Below are 21,178 nucleotides of genomic sequence, written 5' to 3'. Positions count from 1 at the left end.
GGGACAACAGTGTGGTTTCACAGCCTGCAGCAGCAGTGCCAGGGGAAGCAGCCCACCCCAGGCCCTGGCACCGTGGAGGGTCTGACCCAGCCCTGAATCCCCCCGAGGCACAGGAGGCCCCTCTCCTTGCTCAATACCAGGTCTGTGTCTCACAAGCTTTGCTTGGAATAGACAGAGACAGCCTTTTCCAGCCCCACGCGGCCGCTCGCACCACCCTGGCCCTGAATGGCCGCCTTTATGTGGGAGCTGCTGTCACGAGCCACACTCTGGCAACCGCAAACGGCAGCAAATAGCAGAGGGGTTTGTGTTTCCGAGCCGGCTGCAGCACCCTGGCTGACGTGGGCATGGCTGACAGGGGCATGGCTGACGCAGGTACGGCTTCCGTCACACCCAGCCCCCAGCCCAGCCACACAATGGCACCTTGTTCCCTCCCGGGGAACGAAGGAGCTGCTGCAGCCACCCCTCTCTCCTCCAGGCAGGTGAGGTGCAGGACCCCCGCCAGGGGACCCCCTCGTACGTACGCTTCCCACCGCTCCGGAGCAGGTTGCCAAGGCTGACGGAGGCGGCGCCCAGCAGCTCGTTCCTCAGGGTATGGCAGATCCACACCTTCAGCTCCAGGTGGCTCTGAGCCGTGACGTTCCTGCAGAGACCAGAGAAGGGGGCTGTCACCGTGGCCTCATGCCTGCTCCGTGCTTGGGCAGCGGGCAGTGCCAGCTCCAGGGAGCAGAGGGACGTGGGCAAGGCCATAGGGCAACAGGAGACTCCCCTTCCTGCTGCCCTCCCAACCTGGCTGCCCCTGACAGCATCGTCGTCCAGGGGGAAAAGCTCTGACTGTCCCCAGCCAACGGCCCAGCAGAGCACAGGGAGCCAGCCCTGGCACCAGCTTTACACCAGGGGGTCACACGCACTCACAGGGTGAGGATCTCGTTCCACAGCAGCTCGGAGATGCCCATCTGCTTCCCCGTCTTCTTGGTCTCACTGGGCAGCCCGTCTCCAGCCACCTCCACGTAGCAGTTCATGCGTGCCGGGCGGCTCTGGGCCTTGGGCTTCACAGACACCACTGGACAGGGACAGCCATGGGGTCAGGGGGAGCCCCCGGCCCTGCTGTCACCCACTGTCCCATCCCGTCCCTGCCAGGTCGGGGGCCAGGACTCACCGTACCATTGGGAGAGGGGGAGCAGGAAGTGCTTCTCCCGATGGCAGCGATGGCTGCCACAGGCCTGATCACTGCCTGGCCCCCATCTTCAACCCTCCCGAGGGCTGCAGGGGAGTCACTGTGCCCACAGACACCTCCCTACCCCAGGGCACAGGAGCACGGTGGGGGCGAGGCGGTGGGGGCACCCCCGGGTCAGCAGTGCCAGGCGGAGGGGCAGAGCCGGGGACAGCTCCGAGGGATGAGGTACTGAGGGGACGCGGCTCCGGGTGCCGGGAGCCATCTCGCGGCCACGGGAGCACCGGCGCGGCACTGGCAGGGCCATGGAGCCACGTCCCCACGGCAGACGGGCGGGGAAGCAGCCCAGCCCAGCCCAGCCCAGCCCAGCCCAGCCCAGCCCACAGGGCAGTGCCGGGCACCCCAGCTCCTACTTCCCCTGGGAAGGGCTCCCAGCCCGGGGTGCAGCAGAGCACAGACACCATTCCCAGCAGAGGGATTGCCAGCGAGGCAACAGGACCCACCTTTCACGGAGAGCTGGGACTTCTCGCAGGGCGGCCCAGCCCTGGCCCTGCTGGAGCTGGCAGCGGCCATGGCATCACCCCCGGCTGGAAGCACAGAGAGGAGACGCCTCAGCGCTGGGCCGAGGGAGCTGGGGCTGCACTGGGGTCCCAGCCCAGGGCCCAAACACAGCCTGGATGCCACTGAGAGTAACCCATACAGCAGGAGACTGGGCAAGGGATGGGCAACACCCGGGAAACACAGGCTCCCTCTCATTCCTGATAAACCAGCCCTGCATCACAGGCAACACTGTGTCCTTGGGAGAGAAGCCTCCTTTGGGAAAGTAACCCCCTTCAATGGCGCTGCCACAAGTCAAGCTGGGCAGTGTCAGTCCTCCAGACACCCCATCTGAACAGTGCAGCTCCCCTGACCGAAAGGCCAGTGCTGATCAGGGGTCAGAACAGGTACCAAAGCCCTGCCCCACAGACAGCACCTCACAAGCAGCCGTGTCACCACACATGGGATCCCTCAGAAGGGACATGGCAGTGGCACTGGCAGGACAGAGCAAGGTCCTGTCACAGCACAGGGAAATGGCTATATCCCTCAAGGGCAGCCCTGGTCTCATCCTAGAATCCCACAGAATCATTAAGGCTGGAAAAGACCTCCAGGAGCATCGAGTCCAACCTGTGCCCAATCCCCACCTTGTCACCCAGCCCAGAGCACTGAGTACCACATCCAGTCGTTCCTTGGGCACCTCCAGGGATGAAGACTTCACCACCTCCCTGGGCAGCCCCTTCCAATGCCTGACAATTCTTTCTATGAAGAAATTCCTCCTGAAATCCTACAGGAAAACCCATCCTGTCTACTCTAAGCAATGTCAGAGGGGCCTGGGGCTGCAGCTGCTGTGGGCACAGGGCAGGCCCAGCTGCACACCCAGAGCTCGCGGTCCCCCAGTACTCCCACCATTTTCTCCACCCCTGGTGCCGTGTCCCTGTCATGGCACTTCTCCTGCCCCTCCTGCTGCACCTTCCCCTCCGTGTCACCCCCAGGCAGGAAGGACACGCGCTGTGACACCAGGGAGGGTGGCAGGGCACGTGGCCAGGCCTCTGCTGAAACCACAGACCACAGAGCGGAGGGTGAGGTCACACATCACACAGGAGCACGAGGTCCTGAGACCACGAGTCAGCCCTGGGCTCACTGCCTCCTCCTCCTGCCATTCCAGGAGGAGCTGGAGAGGACAGAGGTCAAGGTCACGGCCCAGAGCCCCCATCACAGCAGGGCAGACGGGGGCATTCGCTGCCCACCCTGGGCAGAGCAAAGAGAAGCCTCAACTCTGTCACCCTGGGCAGCAGCAAGGGCTCAGCGGGGTCAAACTCAACCTCCTCCCACAACACTAAAGTCAAGAGTTCCCCCCTGCCTGGCCGCAACTGGGGCACCTCCAACCTCTCCCTTCCCCAATCAGGGGAAGCAGAAAAAGGAGAGAAGCATCTCCAACAGCTCCATCCCCTCTCCCTGTGCTGTAGTTTCCTCCCTGCTCTCTCCCCGCACTCTCATCAGACCGTACTGAGCTCCATCCCATGGGCAAATTCCCTGTGAAATCCCCTCTCCCAGGGTCTCCCCTCTCCATGCCAGCCCCATGCGACTCCCCCAAGCACAGCAAACCTGCTCAGCACCCCAGAGCCTGCCTGTGCCTCATGCAGCCCCCAGCTCGGCCTGGGAATCCTCCTTTGGCACAGCCGGCCGCTGTCCTGGCTCCATTCCACACACCCCGACCCCCAGCCCCTCGCTGGGGGGAGGTCACTCATCACGTTCATTGACTCGCTGTCACACAGTTACTCACACTCCATTTCTCCCGGCCCACAGAGTACCCCGACCTGCCCTGAGGATACTGGATATGGCTCATCCTCATGACTGCTGTGACTCCTCAGCCCTGCAATCACACGATTCCAGTGGTGCCATTCCCATGGCACAGGGAGGAGCCGGGCACTGCTCCTGCTGTGCCAGCCCGTGCCCAGCCCCGTCCCGTCTGGGACGCCTCCAACCGTTTTTCTTTCAAATCCTGCCCCTTTTCCCCATTTTCTCTTTTCCCGATTTTACTCCGTTTCGCTGTCACTGGCTCTGACATCCCCGGCCACGTCAAACCCCCACCGGCCCCCAGAGCCCCGCGGTGTCCAGCGCCGTTCCCCGGGCACAGCTTTGCTCTCCCCCGGCCCTTCCCCGCCCCCGCACCCCCACACAGCGGGATCCCGCTTGGAAGGCCGAGGCCTCCTCCCTCCCCGGGGTTCCTGTGTCCGACAGCCCAGCCCGGCCTCCCGGGGACACGGACGGTGCTGCCACTCCCCGCTTACACGCGGTCACCCGCGGGGCCGCTCCGGGAGCAAACACTGCGACCCGCCCCGGGACCGGCCGGTGCCGCTCCACACAGAACTCCACACAGAACCGCGGACACCGCACAGGGAGGTGGGGCCGGGCAGCCCCTGCTGCGGCCCCGGGCCGGTTCCGGCACAGGCTGGGCGGAGCCCGGGGCGCCCGGCAGGCCCTGCCCGCCAGCCGCACGGGAGTACCCGGGTGCCGGGACGGCCAGGCCATACCGGGAAGGGAAGCCTGGCCCGGCCCGGTCCGGCCCGGCCCAACCCAACCCAACTCGGCTCGGCTCGGCCCGACCGGACCTAGCCTAGCCTAGCCCAGCCCAGCCTGTCCCGTCCCATCCCGTTACCGGCAGCCGCTCCACTCCCGCTCCCCGGCTCCGGTCATGTGACCCCCGGCCCATCACGTGACCACGCCGCCCGGAAGCGCTCCCGCGGCCCCGCCGCCGCTCCCGCCTTGCCGTGCCCGGACCACAGCTCCCGGCGTGCCCCGCACCCGAACCACAGCTCCCGGCGTGCCCCGCGCGGACGGTGGCCGGGCGGGACCATGGGACTCTCGGACATGGCGCGTGTGCCGCACGTCGTGGCCGACACGGGTGCGTTCCTGAGCGCGGCCCCGCTGCAGGTACCGGGGGGACACCGGGGGAGAGGCGGGGGGACATGGGGAGCGCGGGGGACACCGGGCCCGAGCCGGTGTGACGGCGCTCCCGCAGGACATCGCGGACGCGCTGTACACCGTGCCCGAGGTGCTCGCCGAAATCCGTGACCGCCCCACACGCCGCCGCCTCGCCGCGCTGCCCTGCGAGCTGCGGGTCCGCCGCCCGCGGCCCGACCTGCTGCGCCTCGGTGAGTACCGCGGTACCGGGACCCACCCTGCGGCCACAGGGACCTGCCCCGGGAGTACCGGGACCTGCCCCGGCCCAGCTTCTCGGGGGCCGCCCCGCCCCGCCCGGCTCCCCCGTCCCGTCCCGCCCCGACGGCCGCTCCGCCCCCCCGCAGTGACCGACTTCTCCAAGAAGACCGGGGACTACCCGAGCCTTTCGGCCGCCGACCTGCAGGTGCTCGCCCTCACGTGCCAGCTCCAGGCCGAGACCGACGGCCCCGGCGGGGTCCGCTGGGAACCGCAGGACAAGGTACGACCCGCCCGGGGACGGGGTCCCGGCCCCGCCGCCTCCGCCCACCCTGCTGTGTCCCCCAGGTGCGGCTCAGCTCCACCCCGCGGCACCCCGAGGCCCCCCTGCACCTCGCCGGCTTCCACCTGCCCGCCAAGGTAGGGAGGGGAGGGACGGGAAGGGGAGGGGGTGCAGCCCCCCGGAGCGCCGGGCGGGTGAGGGACCCCGCGCTGTGCCCCCCCAGCACAGACCCCCGGGGAAGGGGCAGCGCCCGCCCAGCCCCGAGCACGGCCCGATCCCGGCGGACAGTGACCAGTTCAGCTCCTTCCTGTACTGGCGGCCACCCCTGCCCAGCATCGAGGAGGAGCTGCAGGAGCTGCTGGTGAGACCCGGGGCCCCTCCCTGTCCCTGCTCCCCCATTTCTGGCTGTTCCCAACCCCTCTGTGCCGTCCTGTCTCGTACCCCCAGAGCACCCAGGCCATCTCCCTCTGCCCTGAGGAGCCCCAGAGCCTCGGGGATGGGGCCAGCGCTGGCGAGGAGGAGGAGGAGGAGGAGGAGGAGAGCGATGATGAGGGCTGGATAACTCCCAGCAACCTGAAGCAGGCCCAGCAGGACGCAGGGCACTGTGACACAGACCCCGCTGGGGTCCAGGTTGGCTGCGTCACCACAGACTTTGCCATGCAGGTGGGGCTGGGCTGGGGCAGGGGGTGTGGGATGGGGCAGAGGGGTTGGGCTGGCTCAGGGGGCTGTGGGGGCACAATCAGACCTCAGGGCCGGTTCCACCAGCCGAGGCAGGGACGAGTCCTTGGACGGGGGGGAAAAGCTCTGTGACGGCTTCTTATGTCAAAGCCAACTGGGTTTCTCCATCCCAGAGGCTCCTCTGGGTGTCACTTCTGTCAGGGTCTCTGCCATGGGCCTCTCCCTGCCCGGGCTAGCAGAGCCCAGGTGATACTCCCCCCAGTCCCAGCTCAGTGTCCCACTTTGTCCCTCCCCTTGCAGAACGTGCTGCTGCAGATGGGGCTCCACGTGCTGGCAGTGAACGGGAGGCTGATCCGCCAGGCCCGGAGCTACATCCTGCGCTGCCACGGCTGCTTCAGGTGTGGGAGCGTGGGGAGGGGGCTGAGGGGTCCTGCTCCCGGGCTGAGCCCATGTTCCATGGCCCAGGGAACCCCCCTTCTCCCTGCCTTGCAGGACCACTTCGGACATGACCAAGGTTTTCTGTCCCCACTGTGGTAACAAGACCCTGAAGAAGGTCGCCGTGAGTGTCAGTGACGACGGGAGCCTCCACATGCATTTCTCCCGCAACCCCAAGGTGCTGAACCCCCGTGGGCTCAGGGTGAGTACCCAGACAGAATCATGGAATTACTGAGGTTGGAAAAGACCTCCAGGATCATCGAGCCCAACCTGTGCCCGATCCCCACCTTGTCAACCCAGCCCAGAGCACTGAGTGCCACATCCAGTCGTTCCTCGGACACCTCCAGGGATGGGGACTCCACCACCTCCCTGGGCAGCCCCTTCCAGTCCCTGACTACCCTTTCCATGAAGAAATTCCTCCACTGGGCCCCTGGGAATGGGGGCCCGGCCTGTGGCCGGCAGGTTGGAGGGAATCAAAGCAAAACTGTGAACATCCTCTAGGTGTTCCCCTTGACCCCAGGGCTTTAGGGCTTCCCTGCTCAATTCTCCAAAGGCCTGTGGTCCCCTCTGAGCCCCCATGACCCACAGTTGACCCCTTGTCCCCCGGCAGTACCCGCTGCCAGCGCCGCAGGGCGGGAAACACGCCAACAACCCGCACCTGGTGGAGGACCAGCGGTTCCCGCAGCAGCGGCTCTCCCGCAAGGCCCGGCAGAAAACCAACGTGTTTGACCCCGACTACCTGGCCGGGGTGTCCCCGTTTGCCGAGCACGACGTGCACAGCCGGGCCGCCAACCTGCACATCCGCGACACCACGCTGGGGGCCGGCCGGCGCCGCCTCAACCCCAATGCCGTCACCAGGAGGTTTGGGAAGAAGAGGTGAGGGGCAGGATGTGCCCCCCCCTGCAGGACCCACCTGCCCAGGTGTTGTGGTGGCTCTGGGAGGGTGAGGCCTCTCCCAGACCTGGGAACGGGCTGGGCTGTTCCTCCCCTGCTTTGCTGGTGCCCAACTCTTTGGTTTGGGGAGGCCCCCACCAGGGTGGAGGTGGGTGAGGTGGTGCCTTCCCTGCTCAGCCCCAGGCAACAGTTGTGTCCTAATAAACACAAAACTCTGTAGCACCGTGGCTCAGTCTTGTTTCTGTAGCTGCCTGTGCCAGGGTGAGCCTTTCTCTGAGCCGTGAGAACAGGGGAGGGAGGATTTCTCAGGCTGTTTTGTCCCATGGCCCCACAGTGGCATTAGCCAGGGGGAGGATAACAAACTCCAGCAAGACAAAAGCCAGTGGCAGAGGTTTGTGTTTCACCCTGCACTGGGTGATGCCCAGGGCTGAAGGGGGAGGCCCTGGGGGAAAGCTTTGTGGATAAATCTGCTGAAATCTTTCACAATCAAGCAGTCTGCCCAGCTCTTGCTGCAGTTTCTTCTTATCCCTGCTGAAATTGTTCAAAATTATATAATTCCCAACACCTGCTGCAGTCCCTGGCCCTGGAAAGGTCACGGGTTGCAGAGTGGGAGCAGGAAGGGGGGACACAGCTGGGCCTCCCCAGCCCCAGGTCATTCTTAGTGTGTTGGTACTAAGATGCAAATCAAGGGAATGAGGTAACACCCCCCAAAATCCTGCTGGGGAGGTGGCAACTCCCGTCATCTTAGCTTTGGACTTGCCTCACCTCCGTGGGGCAGAACAGCCCCAACGACCCTAAGGGAGAGTCTGCATCTCCCCACATCCCTCAGCAATGGAATCCCAGACTATGGAAGCAATTCCTTTGGTTACAATTTGCAGGATGGGTTGGGCAGCCCCCCAGGGGTTACTGGGAGGCTCCACACCACAAAGTCAATGCAAAACGCTGGGATGTGATTCCAAAGTGCCTTTTCTTACACAACAGCTGCAGCAGGACACAGCTCCTGACCAGCACCAGATGGTTCCCAGCTGGACCATTCCACACCGGTGAGCAGAGCTTCCTCCGGGCAGAGGGAAGATGCCCTTGGAAAAACCACCACAAGACTTTACACAGCAAAATGAAAACTTTCATCGTTTTATTCTCGACTGCAGCTGTTTACAGAAATATAGTTGCGAGTATACAAATGTCCCAATAGAAGCAAAATATTTTTATTTTTTTTTTAATATTCAACAAGTTATCACAGGAGAGCTAAAAACATAGATGCAAATAAAATATCCCCTCAGAGACAAACTGAAAACACCGGGAATCAGTGCTTGGAAAACCCCACCTACGAAAGCCATATACACAGAACTGCACAAAGGAGTATCTGGTGCTACTTTCACATTGCAGGACACAGAAGAGGCAGCTCAGTGCTGGATGGTGCACCCAGAACACCTGGAACACCTGCAGACAGGTGAGGAGGCCACCAGAGGTGCAGCCAGAAACAGAGTTGGAGCTCTGCTCGGAAGGGGTTGGAGTTTACTCAGCATCAGCTCAGATGGAAATAATTCAAATCACCTTGTTTTATCCAGAATAAAAGAGCTTCAGGAATACTGCAGGCTGCTAAGGACACTGGAATGTGATCCCAGTTCTGCAACACTCAAAGAGCCACTTTCAAACAAACTTCCCTCCAGGAACTGTTACCCCAAACAGCTCCTGCCCAAGGACACTCAGGTCAGGCCATTCCCAGCTCCCAGCGGAGCAGCTCCAGGGGCCAAAACGAAGCCAAAGCCATTTACCTGTCGCCTGAACACAGGACCCTTCCTAATCCCAAGCCTAGAGCAAAGCATGCAGCTGGAATGCCACCCAGTGGCTGCTGGGTAAGGGAGCCTTGGAACCTGAACCTCGGATTCCTCACCCCATCCCCATCCAGGGAATGTTACCTGGCAATTTAATGAACTGTAACAGCAAAAAGGAAAGGGCAGAGATCAGCCCTGCAAACTCCAAGAGAAAAAATAAGGACACTGGCTGGCAGTGTGCTGGAGGTGATCTGATGAGCCCTGCGCCACAACAACAATGCCTGATCCACCCCATGTCAAATTCCAGTAGAACACGCTGGATTTGGCATGAAAAGTCATGGTGGACACAACACACACCATTGATTTTATGACCTGCATTTTATAGCATGAAGCTGTGTCAGGGGAGAGTGAGGCTGGATAACAGGGAAAGGTTCTTCCCCCAGAGGGTGGTGGGGCACTGAACAGGCTCCCCAGGGCAGTGGTCGTGGCCCCAAGGCTGCCAGAGCTCAAAGAGCGTTTGGACAATGCTCTCAGGACAGGGTGGAATTGCTGGGGTGTCCTGTGCAAGGCCAGGATTTGGACTGGATGATCCCTGAGGGTCCCTTCCAACTCAGCATATTCTATGGTTCTATGATTCTTAGGGTTTAATTCCTCACACAACCTGTAAGGAATCAGCACGAGACACCAGGTCCCTCATGGTCAAAACCCAAGGGGAGCTTCACTGGCTTTCAAGGAGTTCTCTTGAAGTTGACTGTTGCAATAACAATTCAGATAAAAAATACTTTACAGACTCCTGCCCCTATGGGAATAAAGAGGAATGGCAGAGGAAGCTTCTCCTCCCTGACCCAACACAGCCAGCTGAGCAACAGGGCCCCTTCGCTACCCAGCAAGGACCAACATATCTGACTGGTGTGAGCCCAGCTCCTCCACAGCACAGCCACCACCATTCCCTGTCTGCACGAGCTGCTGGGAGATTGGGAATGGGAAAAGTCCTGCAGGGGCTCAAAGGAAGCCAGACAGGAGCTCAGGGATGCAGGAAGCCTGTGCTGCCACTGCGCTTCCACAGCCCATCCTCAGACAGGCCTCCACCTGCTTGTCAGTTCTACTCTAACCCATATCTGCAAGTATTAATAAAAAGATATAAAAATACAAAAGTGGCCACAGCTGTTCAAACCCACAGATTTCAGTGACATTCACAAGCAAAGCAAATTCTGGAGTCACATTACCAACAGGGCCACACATACAGGACTGAGAGGTGCTGAGACAGCTACTCATGAGTGACTACAAAAACCTCCTACTAAGGAAAAGGAATATTATTTCATGTTTATAAAAATGTAAATATAACAGTATTCTATGCATGTGTCTAGTTATTTATATATAATAGATATGACTCCCTATATACATATATATAATCCTAGAATATACAGGCAGTGCATATTTACATTCCTATACAGAATGTGAGAGGAAAAGCCTCTCCTCCTGTGTAACCCCTCTGAGCCCCCCACTCCACTAGAGAATTTTACAAGTTCCCTTTTACAGGAGTTTGCCCCCTGCTGTATTTTTCTTTGTATCTAAACACATTTATCCCATTTCCAACCCTGACCCTCTTGCTCATCCTGGAGCAGTGGGCACAGACTCCCTGCACAGGGCACCACAACTGGCATAACTGGGCTGAGCACAAACAATCTGCCCCAAAAGACTAACTAAGCCCAAATTAAAACAAAACCCTTGAAAAAACACAGCATCTCAGTGCTGTTTCCTTTTAGTTTCTAAAGAACAGAGCTGCTCCCAGTGTTCTGGACCACAAAACCCACTGACTCCTTGAAAGTCAATTTTACACTAATGAGAAGTCACCAGTATTTCCTCTTTGCATCTTCCACCTACAGCTCAGAGCATGCCAAGCAATTCCCTCTCCTTGTTCCTGCTTCTCCCATTCAGACAGTGCTCCCTGCACTCCTCTCATGCCATGCCCCTAGAAAAGGAACCAAACAGTTTTCCAAGTAGGGGCACAAGAAATCAGGAATAAAAAACTGTTCAGACACGTTTTCCTTTTAAAAATTAGATCCTAAATCAAAATCTCAATACAAACTTCAAAAAAAAAAAAAGTTGCAAAGTTGCAACTTATCCAAATGAGGGGAATGTCCACTGACAGAGCTGCCCAGACTTGGCACTTCGAGTGAAAAACCTGCCAATGTTTAACTGCTCAGGCCTTATTTTATCTTAAAACTACATGGGAAGCAACCACCCTGTCAGTGATTAGAGGTAATTATAATAAATGATTGGAGATTCAATATCCACTTCAGAACTGCCAGCCTGGAATTGCTTCTTGAACTAGATTTGTGTTAAAATAAGAGCAAAGCATTTGGCTCGCTGAAAGATCAGGCAGTGAGGAGGCAATTAATAACAACTTGCTAATTAAGCACAAAGCACCAGTAAGGCCCTGCCAGAGGAGACATTCAGCTAAAACTGTGCATTAAGTGTTGGGTGTGTGATTTTTGTGTCTCTTGTGCACACTCACAATGTAAAAGTGGCCGAGAGAACGTGTGTGGACGTGGGGCTGTGCCTGGCAGGTTCCTCTCCCTAAATCCTCACCTGTCCCCACAAACTGTGCTCTGATACCCCCCCACGGAGGCTTGATTTACAGAGACTAAAACCTCAGGATCTTCCTTCTCAGCCAATGGGACCAGACACAGTACCAACAATCCGTGTGCTCCGGGAGAGCAGAGGGGGAAACACAGGGATCAAACAAAGCAGATAAAGCTCCACCGACCAATCTCAACTGCTTAATTACAGAAGAAAATGCTCAGGACTCTGGTAAAACACAGATGTGGCTCCTGTGACATCCTGCAGCCTGTCCTTCAGCTCTTTTTTGGCTGATCCAATCCCTCCGTCCTCTGAAATAGCTCTGAGCACATGCCAACCGCTGAGCGACCTCTTCAGTCACAGACAAATACTTTTTGTAACCAAATCACATGTTCAAAGTGTTGTACATTTAAACATTGACCTAAAATGAACAGGTAAATCTAACACGAGGAAAGGAGGTGTTTCCAGAAGGGAAAACTGGGATAGCACAGCCCTTGATTGGTTTGTTTTGTACATCTTTTTCTCTTCTCTTCACAAGCGATCTCAAACAAACCCACAATTCAAACATACTGCCTTGGAGCTGTGGCAGTCCTGGGATGAGGTTCTCTTCTGGGCACCCATCCTGTTCCATGGAGAATTGGTCCCTGGTGACTTGGCATTGACCAACATACAGATACACCCCTTCGGAACAACAAACAAACTGAAGCAGCACAGAGTGAATTGATCATTCCTGTCACTTCTCCTGTGTATGATGGCCCCAGGTGACACCCAGCAGCTTGTCCTGGGAAATGCATCCTGCAAACACCGTCAGTTCCTTTTCCAATAACTGGCTACGGACTTCCATGGCCCTCTGGAAGTTGTTTCAGTCCATAGTTCTCAGTCTGAGCCCCACACAGCATTTGGTCACTGCTGTGAGGCTGCTGCTTTCACATCATGAACCATTACAAGATGTTGTTAATATTTTGTCTTAGCAGGGGAAAAAAAAAAAAACAAAACAACAAACCCACAAAAAGAAAAAAGTCTGGTTGGGGTTAAAGCAGCTCTGGACATGATGCAGCAGGGAATTTGTTTTGTCATGATTAAAATTTTTGAAGTTTGAGCATAATTATAAATTAAGAGTTAAAACACAGAGGCGCTAATAATAAAATATTAAATAGGCAATGAGAGTGGAGAAAAGCTGAATGGCTCATTCTGAGGGAAACCCCGATATTTCATATTTTGTATAATCCTAAATGCCTCTGGGTTTCCTTCCCAGACTGTGAGTAAGGGACACACCGAACACAGAGCGAAGCTTCTCATGGCCAGCTGGACCAACACTGCCTGATGGAATGGCGAGAGATGAACACGTTATTTATGTTGCAAAAAGTACTTAAATACTCAATAAAGACATAACAAACCCCACCCCACCCCACTGTTATCAGACGCCACGTTGTGGTAGAACATCAGACAAACTCACAAATTTACCACAAAAATGTGTGGCAAAAAGAATATTTTATATATATGTATATATATAAATTTTTTATATTTATGCCAATGTACTCACTCAGTACAAATAGCAAAATAGTTATACCATTTCCTAAATACAAAATATAGCTTTCCAAAAAAATGAAACACACATTAGATATAAACCATCCAAAACTTGAACGATTGAAAACTGTATTCAAAATTAAATGACCCAGAGCAGGTCTCTTTCTGAAAAGTTCCCTTCATATCGGCAAGAAGCCTTACTACTGAAAACGTAATTCAATGCCTCTCAATGAGAGAGAGAAAGAGAGAGACAGAAAGAGAAAGTGAACGTCGTGACAGACCCACAAACAGGGAAAATCCAGGAAAACCAACAAAAACTCTACACGGCTCAACTACGCACACAAGGGGAAAACACACAGTAAACAGACTTGAGGAACTTAAAAAAAAAAACCATTTACAGACTGTTCTTTTGTTATTTCAAATAACAAAAATGAAAAATGACGTGACACCAACTACACTCTACGAGGCGTTACGGCCGCCCGGGGAGCGGGAGGAGAACACGGATCTGAGCGAGGCTTTAGTGAGAGATCACAAACTGTCCCGAGAGTTGAAGCACCCAAAAAATTCACATGCCTCACAATACACCTGCATGGTCTGGAGTGGGTTGTTTTTACATTCGGTAACAATAGTCAATGATTTATTTCTGAATTAAACACGACAATCTAGAAACCAGACTTGGGGCTTGGTGGTAGAAAAAGGAAAAATCACTTCAGAACTGCAATGAGCTCCACGTGCTACAGAGATGCAACAGCTCAGGACGAAGTGATGTTTTAAGAAGGCTTAAAAATGATGCAATTTGCCCCCTACTTGGAGTAAAGCCAAGCTGAAGATTTCCATCAGTCACAGCTGGAAAATGGCAGGTTAAGGGGGATTCCTGCATTTAGAAGGTGGTGGGGAAATTGCTTCCTCCCTCCTTACTCCTTGATTATTTATCAAAGCTTCTACTGACTAAGCAATTTACTGCCAAGGATTCCTAAAAGCTGCTTCTGAGCTTTAAAGCCAGTAGGATATTTATGTCTTTTCTTTAAAAACACAGTATGAAACTGAGGGAGAAAAGGAGAACCATGGAAAGGATGAAAGGGAGAAGGCTGGTTTGGGAACAGCTAATGAGACTTTACAGAGCTCTAACCCATCAGTCAGAGTGAGAGACACAGAGGAGTTCCTTCCTCAGCCAGAATGTTCTTTACAAGCTGAAGATGTTTTAGAGGAGAAAATTTTAAGAGCAACTGGAAGTTCCCCTTCATTTCTTCATTCTGCAGAGCCACCAAACCCTTGCTCTATGTACAGCTAAGAGATGTGGAAAATTGTTAATCCCATTCTCAGATGGGAATTGCTCACCTCTGGCTATCTATAGCAACAATTCTCTGCTTGGTTATATCAATATTTTCAATTAATAAATCGCAGATTTGGCTGTCCCACTCCATGTCAATTGTGAGACTCCATCACTTACTGACAGCTGAGACACAGCTCATGTCACAGGAAACTGCTGTTCCTGCTTCATGAGCTTTCCTAGGCAAAAGAGGGGATGTGAAGAAGGAAGAGAAGGGGAAAAAAGTAAACATGGTAACATGGATTACCTTCTAACAACAATAATAACTGACCAGATATGCTTTAAATTCAAAGAGCCCCCACGGTAATGAGGTTTAGGAACCTGGTAACAGCCCAATCCCATGCCCCAGTAACACAAAGCATAACTCCTCAGCATTATTGGCACTACAGAGCCCAAATTCCATGGCTGTGGCCCCAGGTCTGCCACTGGCCACGTGTGTGCTCTTTAGAGAGGGCCACTTTTCCACAGAAGCAATCAGTTCCACGCAGCCTAATCCAGAGTCGGAAGGTCTGAGAGGATCTGGGAAATCGTCGGGTTTTTTTCTTCACAGAATTTCTGCAGGAGAAAACAAGCAGAAAAGTAATGCACAGCTAACCACAGTCATCCTCTTACTGCTGTGTAGTGCCTTCATCTTCAAAGTGTTCCTCATGACTAGCAGCAAACTGGGGGTGAGTAGCAAGAGAAGGCTTTGTGGAGATCTTAAAGCCAGTACCCAAAGGGGGCTTCCAAAAGAGCTGTAGAGGGACTTTGGACAAGGGCCTGGAGTGACAGAGCAACTGGGAATGCCTTAAGCTGAAGGAAGGCAGGGTTACATTAGTTATTAGGAAGAAATCCTTCCCTGTGAGGGTGGTGAGGCCCTGGCACAGGTTGTCCAGAGAAGCTGTGGCTGCCCCATCCCTGGAAGTGTCCAAGACCAGGCTGGATGGGGCTTGGAGCAACCTGGGATAGTGGAAGGTATCCTCGCCCATGGCAGGGGGTGGGATGAGATGGTCTGTAAAGTCCCTTCCAATCCAAACCATTCCATGATAGGAACACAGCATTCTTTCCTATTGCAGAATCACTCTCCTTCCACTCTTCTTCCTTTTGCCTTTTTTTTTTTTTTTAAGAAAATTTCTAACTCCATATACAAACCCCTTTAATTTAAAAAATTACATTTATCACTTAAGTGAAACTCGTGGGGGATTTAGGATGGCATCACAGTTAGCCAGGGCCAAGTTACACGCCACAACCCACACTAGATTCCAGACTCCTTACAGTTCTTGGTGCTCACCTGTAGTCAAAGCCTCTTCCCCCCCTCTGAAAAAGGCACCCTCTAAAAGCAGGATGTTTCCCAGTAACAGTTGATGGTGTCAGCACGTTTCTGGCACAGCCTCAGCCTGTGGCACACTCAGGGCCTGCCATATTCCACCAAAACTTGTTTTCACACTACGTTATTATAACCCAGGGGGCAAGTTCAGAACACTTCAGACTTGAGGTGTTTGTTTTTTATTCAGTAAGTCTCAAGTTTTTAACTGCAGTCACATTTCATAAGCCTGTCAAGCTGTCAGTGATCCACTCTCCTTCCTAACAAAATACTTCCTAACAAAAGGCTGACAGCAGATGACAAAACATATGAGAAGTGAACAACAGGCCCAGCCTCAACCAACTGCTGCATACAAATTCTGACTTGGTTTAATAACTTAATTCTGGTGTGATATTCTTAATTCAGCATCACTGGTGATTTAGCTGACCTCTTAAAGCACAGTCATACACTCCAAGGTAAAAGTGTACTGTGCAAAAGCATAGGTGTGGCAGGACAGAACTCAGACACTCAACCTCTACACTTACTTGCCAGATTAGAAGGAGCCAGCCATGTTGTTCCCCTGGTTTTGCAAGGACACGAGCAGATCATCAATTTTCTCCATGTTCTGGTTGGGTGCCATCGCCGGCGGCAGCGGCGCCGGCTCCGAGATCTGCTGGGACAGGAGCGCCGGCACCGCCGCCTGCCCCTCGCCCTGGGGCTGCCCGGGCTGGCCCATGGCCATCAGCTCCTCTGGCAGTGGGGCTGGCCCCGAGGTGAGCAGCTGGCCACAGTCTGGGGGCAGGAAGAGAACACAGGAACATTTCAGTGAGGGTAAGTCCAAGCACACACTTGGGCACAACCACAGCAGAGCTGCAACAACCTGTTGTACCATCACCTGCACCTCTCACTTCTGGGGCTCCACAGCTACCTACAGACCTTTACAAAGAAAGTATCTACATTCCACAGAACTTGTCATGGAAGCTAGATCCAGACAGGGCATAGGGGAAACCGCACTTTAACCGACATTTTTCTGGACTACACAGCTCCCGAAATCCTTGCTTTCCTTCAAGTGTGTGGACAAAGCCAACACGCATATTGTGGAAACCAAATCCAGCAAGAGAAATGCTCTCTCAAGAGAGCACAATCATTCCTAGATTAGATATTAAGGAGCAATTCTTCCCTGTGAGGGTAGTGAGGCCCTGGCACAGGTTGTCCAGAAAAGCTGTGGCTGCCCCATCCCTGGAAGTGTCCAAGGCCAGGTTGGACAGGGCTTGGAGCAACCTGGGATAGTGGAAGGTGTCCCTGCCCATAGCAGGGGGGTGAAACGAGATAAATTTTCAGTGCCCCTTCCCACCCAAACCATTCTATGATCTATGAGAATCTCTTCCAAACTGCAAGCTCAACATGGGGCACTTGTCACTCACTGTTTTGGATGCCAAACAGGAATATTCCTGATGTCTGCTGGGATGACGCAGGGGAATTCTGCAGCTGGTTGATGGCACCTCCTGCTGTGTTGTGGAACAAAGGGGCCTGTTGCTGGGGAGGAGAGGCAGTTCCTGGCATTCCTGCCATGCTGTTCTGAGAGGAGTACATGGGAGACTGCTGCAGCTCCGGCTGGCTCATGCTGTTCTGCAGGGCAGACATGGAAGCTGAGGAGATGAACAGGGTGACTTGTTGCTCTTGAGAACTTGGGGACCCTTGGACCAGCTGAATCTGGGGCGAGTTATGGAAGATGGTTGGCTGCTGTGCTTCGGCCTGGTTGGAGCCAGGATTCTGGAGAGAAGACACTGGGGTCTGACTCTGGAATTGCATGGGCTGCTGCTCCTGGTTCATCGATGCCATGTTCGTCTGTGGATGGAAAATGGACTGGCCTTGTTGCTCCTGGTTGGTAACTGGGTTTTGATTAGGATTGAAAATCATGTTCTGCTTTTGAGAGGCCATGGTACCCATTGCGCTTTGATTGCTGAACATCATGTTCTGCTGCTGCTGCTGCTGCTGTTCTTGCGCTGGAGGACTGCTCTGGATAGCAACGATCGAATGCTGAGGTTGGAAGATGGCTCCTTGTTGGTTCTGAGGGATGGAGCTGGACTGGATGGAGCCCAACGACACTTGAGACTGAAACAAACCCTGCTGAGCAGGCTGGGTCTGAGGCTGCTCCTGGGGAAGCATGGAACTCTGGATATGAGATATCTGGGTCTGCTGCTGGAAAGAAGTCTGCTGTTCAGTGTTTGTTGCTGTCTGAAGAGAAGAAATGGAATTTGGGCTTGTAAAGAATGACATCTGTTCTTCCTGAGTGGCAGGGTTGCTCATGGAACTCTGGGAGAGGAACATGTTGGCAGACTGCTGGTCTTGAGGAACCGAGGAGCTCTGCAAGACACCCATGGCATTCTGAGAGTGGAACATCGGGGGCTGCAGTTGGTCAGAGGAGTTAGTGTTGGTCTGGTTGTGGACAATGGAATTTGAGCTATGAAAAAGAGAGCCTTGTGTTTCCTGGGATATATTCTGAGTATCACCAATAGGATTCTGAGAGTGGAAAAGCTGAGCCTGTGAGTGTGGAGACTGCTGCATGAAGCTTCCTGACTGGATCGACATCATTTCCCCACCTTGCTGGAACAGGCCCCCCCCTTGCTGCTGAGTCCCACTCGCCTGGACACTCATCATGGTTTTGGTAGATGAGAAGAGATTAACCTGGGACTGACTTTCCCCACCGTGCTGCATCTGAACCATGGTTTGAAACACAGAGCTCTGCATCTGCTTACTCTGTCCTGAAGCCTCTTCTCCATCTGCAGAATTGGATGCCTGGAACATGGCAGGGCCGTTGTTGGAGACCTGCTGCTGAGCAGGGGCAGCTGCCTCGCTTCCCGAGACACCGGGGGACGAGGAGAATAATTCACACTGCATTTGCATGTCTTCATTAGTTGATAACCCACTCATCATGTGAGAAGCCTGCTGGTACACCGGGGACTGCTGCAGGGCTCCGTTCCCCGACGTTGTGGAGGAGAACAGATCCGACTGCATCGGCGTGGCCGCCGGGCACATGTTCTGCTGGATCCCGATCACCATCGCCGCCGACGTCTCCATCGCCTGCTGCTGCTGCTGCTGCTGCTGCTGGGGGTTGGACAGGGAGTTCTCAGGCTGAGAGTGAACGTTCTCAGCTCGCCCAGGCAAAAGGTTCTCTGCTCTGGAATGGACAGCTGTGTCTGAGGAGGAAAATATCCCAGGATTTACACTATTCTGTATCTGGCTGACCTGCTGAAAGATATCTGCGTTCAGCTGATCTTGGACATCCTCACTGCTGTCTGAACCAGAGAACAGAACGGAAGATAACTGCTGCTGAGCTTCCAAAACCTGCTGCACCAAGTCAACGTTCCTATTGCTGCCAGTGGCAGTGTTGGTCGGAAAATTCCCAGCCTGGAGCTGCTGTATCGTGTTCTGTAACTGACTCACGCCGCTGGCCGATGAGAAGATACTCGATGAAATCTGCTGCTGCAAGGCCTGTGCTGGCTCTGAGAGCGTGGACTGTTGTTGTTGTGATGCATCAGTCAACTGTGACAGAGTCACTACTGTGCCATCCGACTGCAGCACTTCCCTGGTCTGGGAATCCCTCGTTTGGAACTGGGCAGCTTGCTGCAGTAACGCGTCGCTGTTCTGCAGCTGCCCCGGAGTGGACACTGCTGAGAAGCTGCCAGGCTGGGAAATGTCCTGGGTCTGGATCGTGGTCAGGGGCTCTGGGTTGTACACCTTGGGCTGGATTTGCTGCTGGTTTTCACTTTCAGAAGGTAAATGGGAAGCAGAAGTTGATATGCCAGACATGCTGTTTTCCAATGTTTGTTGAGTTGGTCCAACCACATTTGAAGCCTGAAAAGAGCAAGACATTGGGTAATTTATAAATGTAGTTGGGTGATGTTGATAAAATTTCCCCCAACCTCTTATGTCCAGGGAAGATCAGAGGGAGAAGATGTGATGTCTGTGTATCTCTGCAGACATACCCAAACCAGCAAGTAAATGATTACCAGTGGAAATGCTACTTCAAGGACAGAGTTAAGGCACAATTTAATGAAAGCAATGCTAGGAATTCATTAAAAGAATATTACAGTTATTTACTATTTCTGTACCACAGTACAAAAAACATCATCACAGAATCACTATCCAAGTCTGGGTGTAGGAGCCAGGTAAGTTATCTAAGGAACTTGTCTGTTATTTTACTCCTGCTCTGTGATCATGTTTTACCCAGGTTGATCCTGGACATGGCATTTTCCCTGTCTATTACTCTTCTCCACTATTAAAGCATGGACAAAGGGGCGGATGTAACTCAGACTCTCAAAGCTGCTGTTCTCAGCCCCCCACCAAACTCACCTGGAACGTGGGGGGAGAGCGTTTTTCTGCACTTACTTCCATTGGAGCCACATCTTCATTCTTAATCATACTGCTTGGCATGAGTGGAGTTATCAAGGCACTAGGAAGAATGTTCACCTTCTCCAGGTTACAGCCTGAGGCCTTCACTGCTGCAGCCACAAATACAACGCATTAGATCACTTTAGCATTAATTTTAATCTCACAGAATCAATGAATGGTTTGGGTTGGGAGGGACCTTAGAGGCATCCATTTCCAATCCCCTGCCACAGGCAGGGACACCATCCACTAGAACAGGTTGTTCCAACCTGAACACTTCCAATAATTTTTTCTGGTCCACATAAAAAAATTACATTAGATATCCCAGATCTTTCCTGTAAAGAATTAACCTTTCTGATTTCAAATACTGCTGAAACTGGGCTTAAACTAAACCAACGGGAAAGCCTGCAAAAACCATCATTCCATAAGTCCTTTCAAGTAAATTAAAGCATTAATCCTCAATGTAAAGCAACAGATCTCCATGCTTTAACCCAATTTAAACCTTACAATAAGGTGGCAGTAAAATTTCTGCGCAAGTATATGAAGTGGGGAAGGACAGAGCAGAGACAAAGCACATAAAGCACATGAAACTGTCTGACCTCTGGTTCATGATCAACCTGGAGCAGAACAGGTACAGGAATGAACTGTCACAAAAGAGCTGGTAAGCAGAAACCCACATGAGAAGGTAAACTCAGATTTATTGCATAAATTAAATGAGGATATGAAGGAACAGAAATAGCACGTTGTGTTCTGAGGAACAGCAGCTGTTCTCTAGCAGTTGGAATCTTCCCTCAGTGAAGCCTCCACACTAAATTAGATGGATGTCAGGCTTACCCTGTACATTAGTTATTATTTTCCTCATCTTTTCAATCTGGCTACTAGAAATCTTACCAGTACTTTTACCAGCTTGTTTCATTGCCCTACATATTTTTGCATATTTCTCCTCCAATTATTCTCTGCAGGTTTAAACTCATCAGATCCTGTATTATCCTCCCTAACAAGTTGTAAAGTCAACTTGTAAATCCATCCATGCCAAGACCAAGCTCTTAACTTCAAACACGAGCTCTGTGGGTCTCACCTGCAGCCATGGATTCCTATCACACCTGGGATCACACTGCTCACCTTCAACCTG

At 53.7% G+C, this 21,178-nt stretch overlaps 3 protein-coding genes across 11 annotated transcripts in view; 1 reads left to right on the top strand and 2 right to left on the bottom strand.

Annotated features, from left to right (window-relative positions):
* WWP2 (WW domain containing E3 ubiquitin protein ligase 2) overlaps positions 1–4,472 on the bottom strand; it is a 34,393-nt gene extending 29,921 nt beyond the window's left edge. Inside the window, exons 1-4 of one of the 2 annotated variants that reach the window (XM_017816248.1) lie at positions 4,368–4,472; positions 1,675–1,758; positions 913–1,060; positions 522–640 (exon numbers count right to left, since the gene is read on the bottom strand). In XM_017816248.1, the coding sequence (XP_017671737.1) occupies positions 522–640; positions 913–1,060; positions 1,675–1,744 (337 nt within the window). In that variant the 5' untranslated portion in view covers positions 1,745–1,758; positions 4,368–4,472. Of the gene's footprint in view, positions 1–521; positions 641–912; positions 1,061–1,674; positions 1,759–4,367 lie in introns of those variants that run through there. The other variant, XM_017816247.1, reaches the window with a different exon arrangement.
* An 86-nt stretch (positions 4,473–4,558) lies between these two features.
* NOB1 (NIN1/PSMD8 binding protein 1 homolog) lies at positions 4,559–7,384 on the top strand. The gene is made up of 9 exons (XM_017816249.1): positions 4,559–4,642; positions 4,731–4,863; positions 5,017–5,150; positions 5,216–5,287; positions 5,374–5,511; positions 5,598–5,813; positions 6,129–6,226; positions 6,321–6,465; positions 6,874–7,384. The coding sequence occupies exons 1-9, from the start codon at positions 4,565–4,567 to the stop codon at positions 7,141–7,143; spliced, it is 1,284 nt and encodes a 427-aa protein (XP_017671738.1). The 5' UTR covers positions 4,559–4,564; the 3' UTR covers positions 7,144–7,384.
* Positions 7,385–9,766: 2,382 nt separating this feature from the next.
* Positions 9,767–21,178, bottom strand: part of NFAT5 (nuclear factor of activated T-cells 5) — a 57,192-nt gene continuing 45,780 nt past the window's right edge. For 4 of the 8 annotated variants that reach the window (XM_017816287.1, XM_017816288.1, XM_017816294.1 and 1 more), the window contains exons 11-14: positions 20,011–20,159; positions 17,079–19,512; positions 16,200–16,446; positions 9,767–14,927 (exon numbers count right to left, since the gene is read on the bottom strand). In XM_017816287.1, the coding sequence (XP_017671776.1) occupies positions 16,208–16,446; positions 17,079–19,512; positions 20,011–20,159 (2,822 nt within the window). In that variant the 3' untranslated portion in view covers positions 9,767–14,927; positions 16,200–16,207. The remainder of the gene's footprint in view (positions 14,928–16,199; positions 16,447–17,078; positions 19,513–20,010; positions 20,160–21,178) is intronic. The other 4 variants (XM_017816291.1, XM_017816293.1, XM_017816289.1 and 1 more) reach the window with 2 other exon arrangements.

This window comes from Lepidothrix coronata, unplaced genomic scaffold, assembly GCF_001604755.1.
Source record: "Lepidothrix coronata isolate B3197 unplaced genomic scaffold, Lepidothrix_coronata-1.0 Scaffold54, whole genome shotgun sequence".
Classification (NCBI taxonomy): domain Eukaryota; kingdom Metazoa; phylum Chordata; class Aves; order Passeriformes; family Pipridae; genus Lepidothrix; species Lepidothrix coronata.
The sequence above is the reverse complement of the archived record's forward strand: the minus strand, read 5'-3'. Positions and strand labels throughout refer to the sequence as shown.

What these genes read in the sequence shown, in the direction of transcription:
- NOB1 (XM_017816249.1), top strand. Translation starts at nt 4,565, where the DNA reads ATGGGACTCTCGGACATGGCGCGTGTGCCGCACGTCGTGGCCGACACG. An exon ending in AGGAGCTGCAGGAGCTGCTG is followed by an intron (nt 5,512 to 5,597) that starts GTGAGACCCGGG and finishes TCGTACCCCCAG; the next exon opens with AGCACCCAGGCCATCTCCCT. An exon ending in TGAACCCCCGTGGGCTCAGG is followed by an intron (nt 6,466 to 6,873) that starts GTGAGTACCCAG and finishes GTCCCCCGGCAG; the next exon opens with TACCCGCTGCCAGCGCCGCA.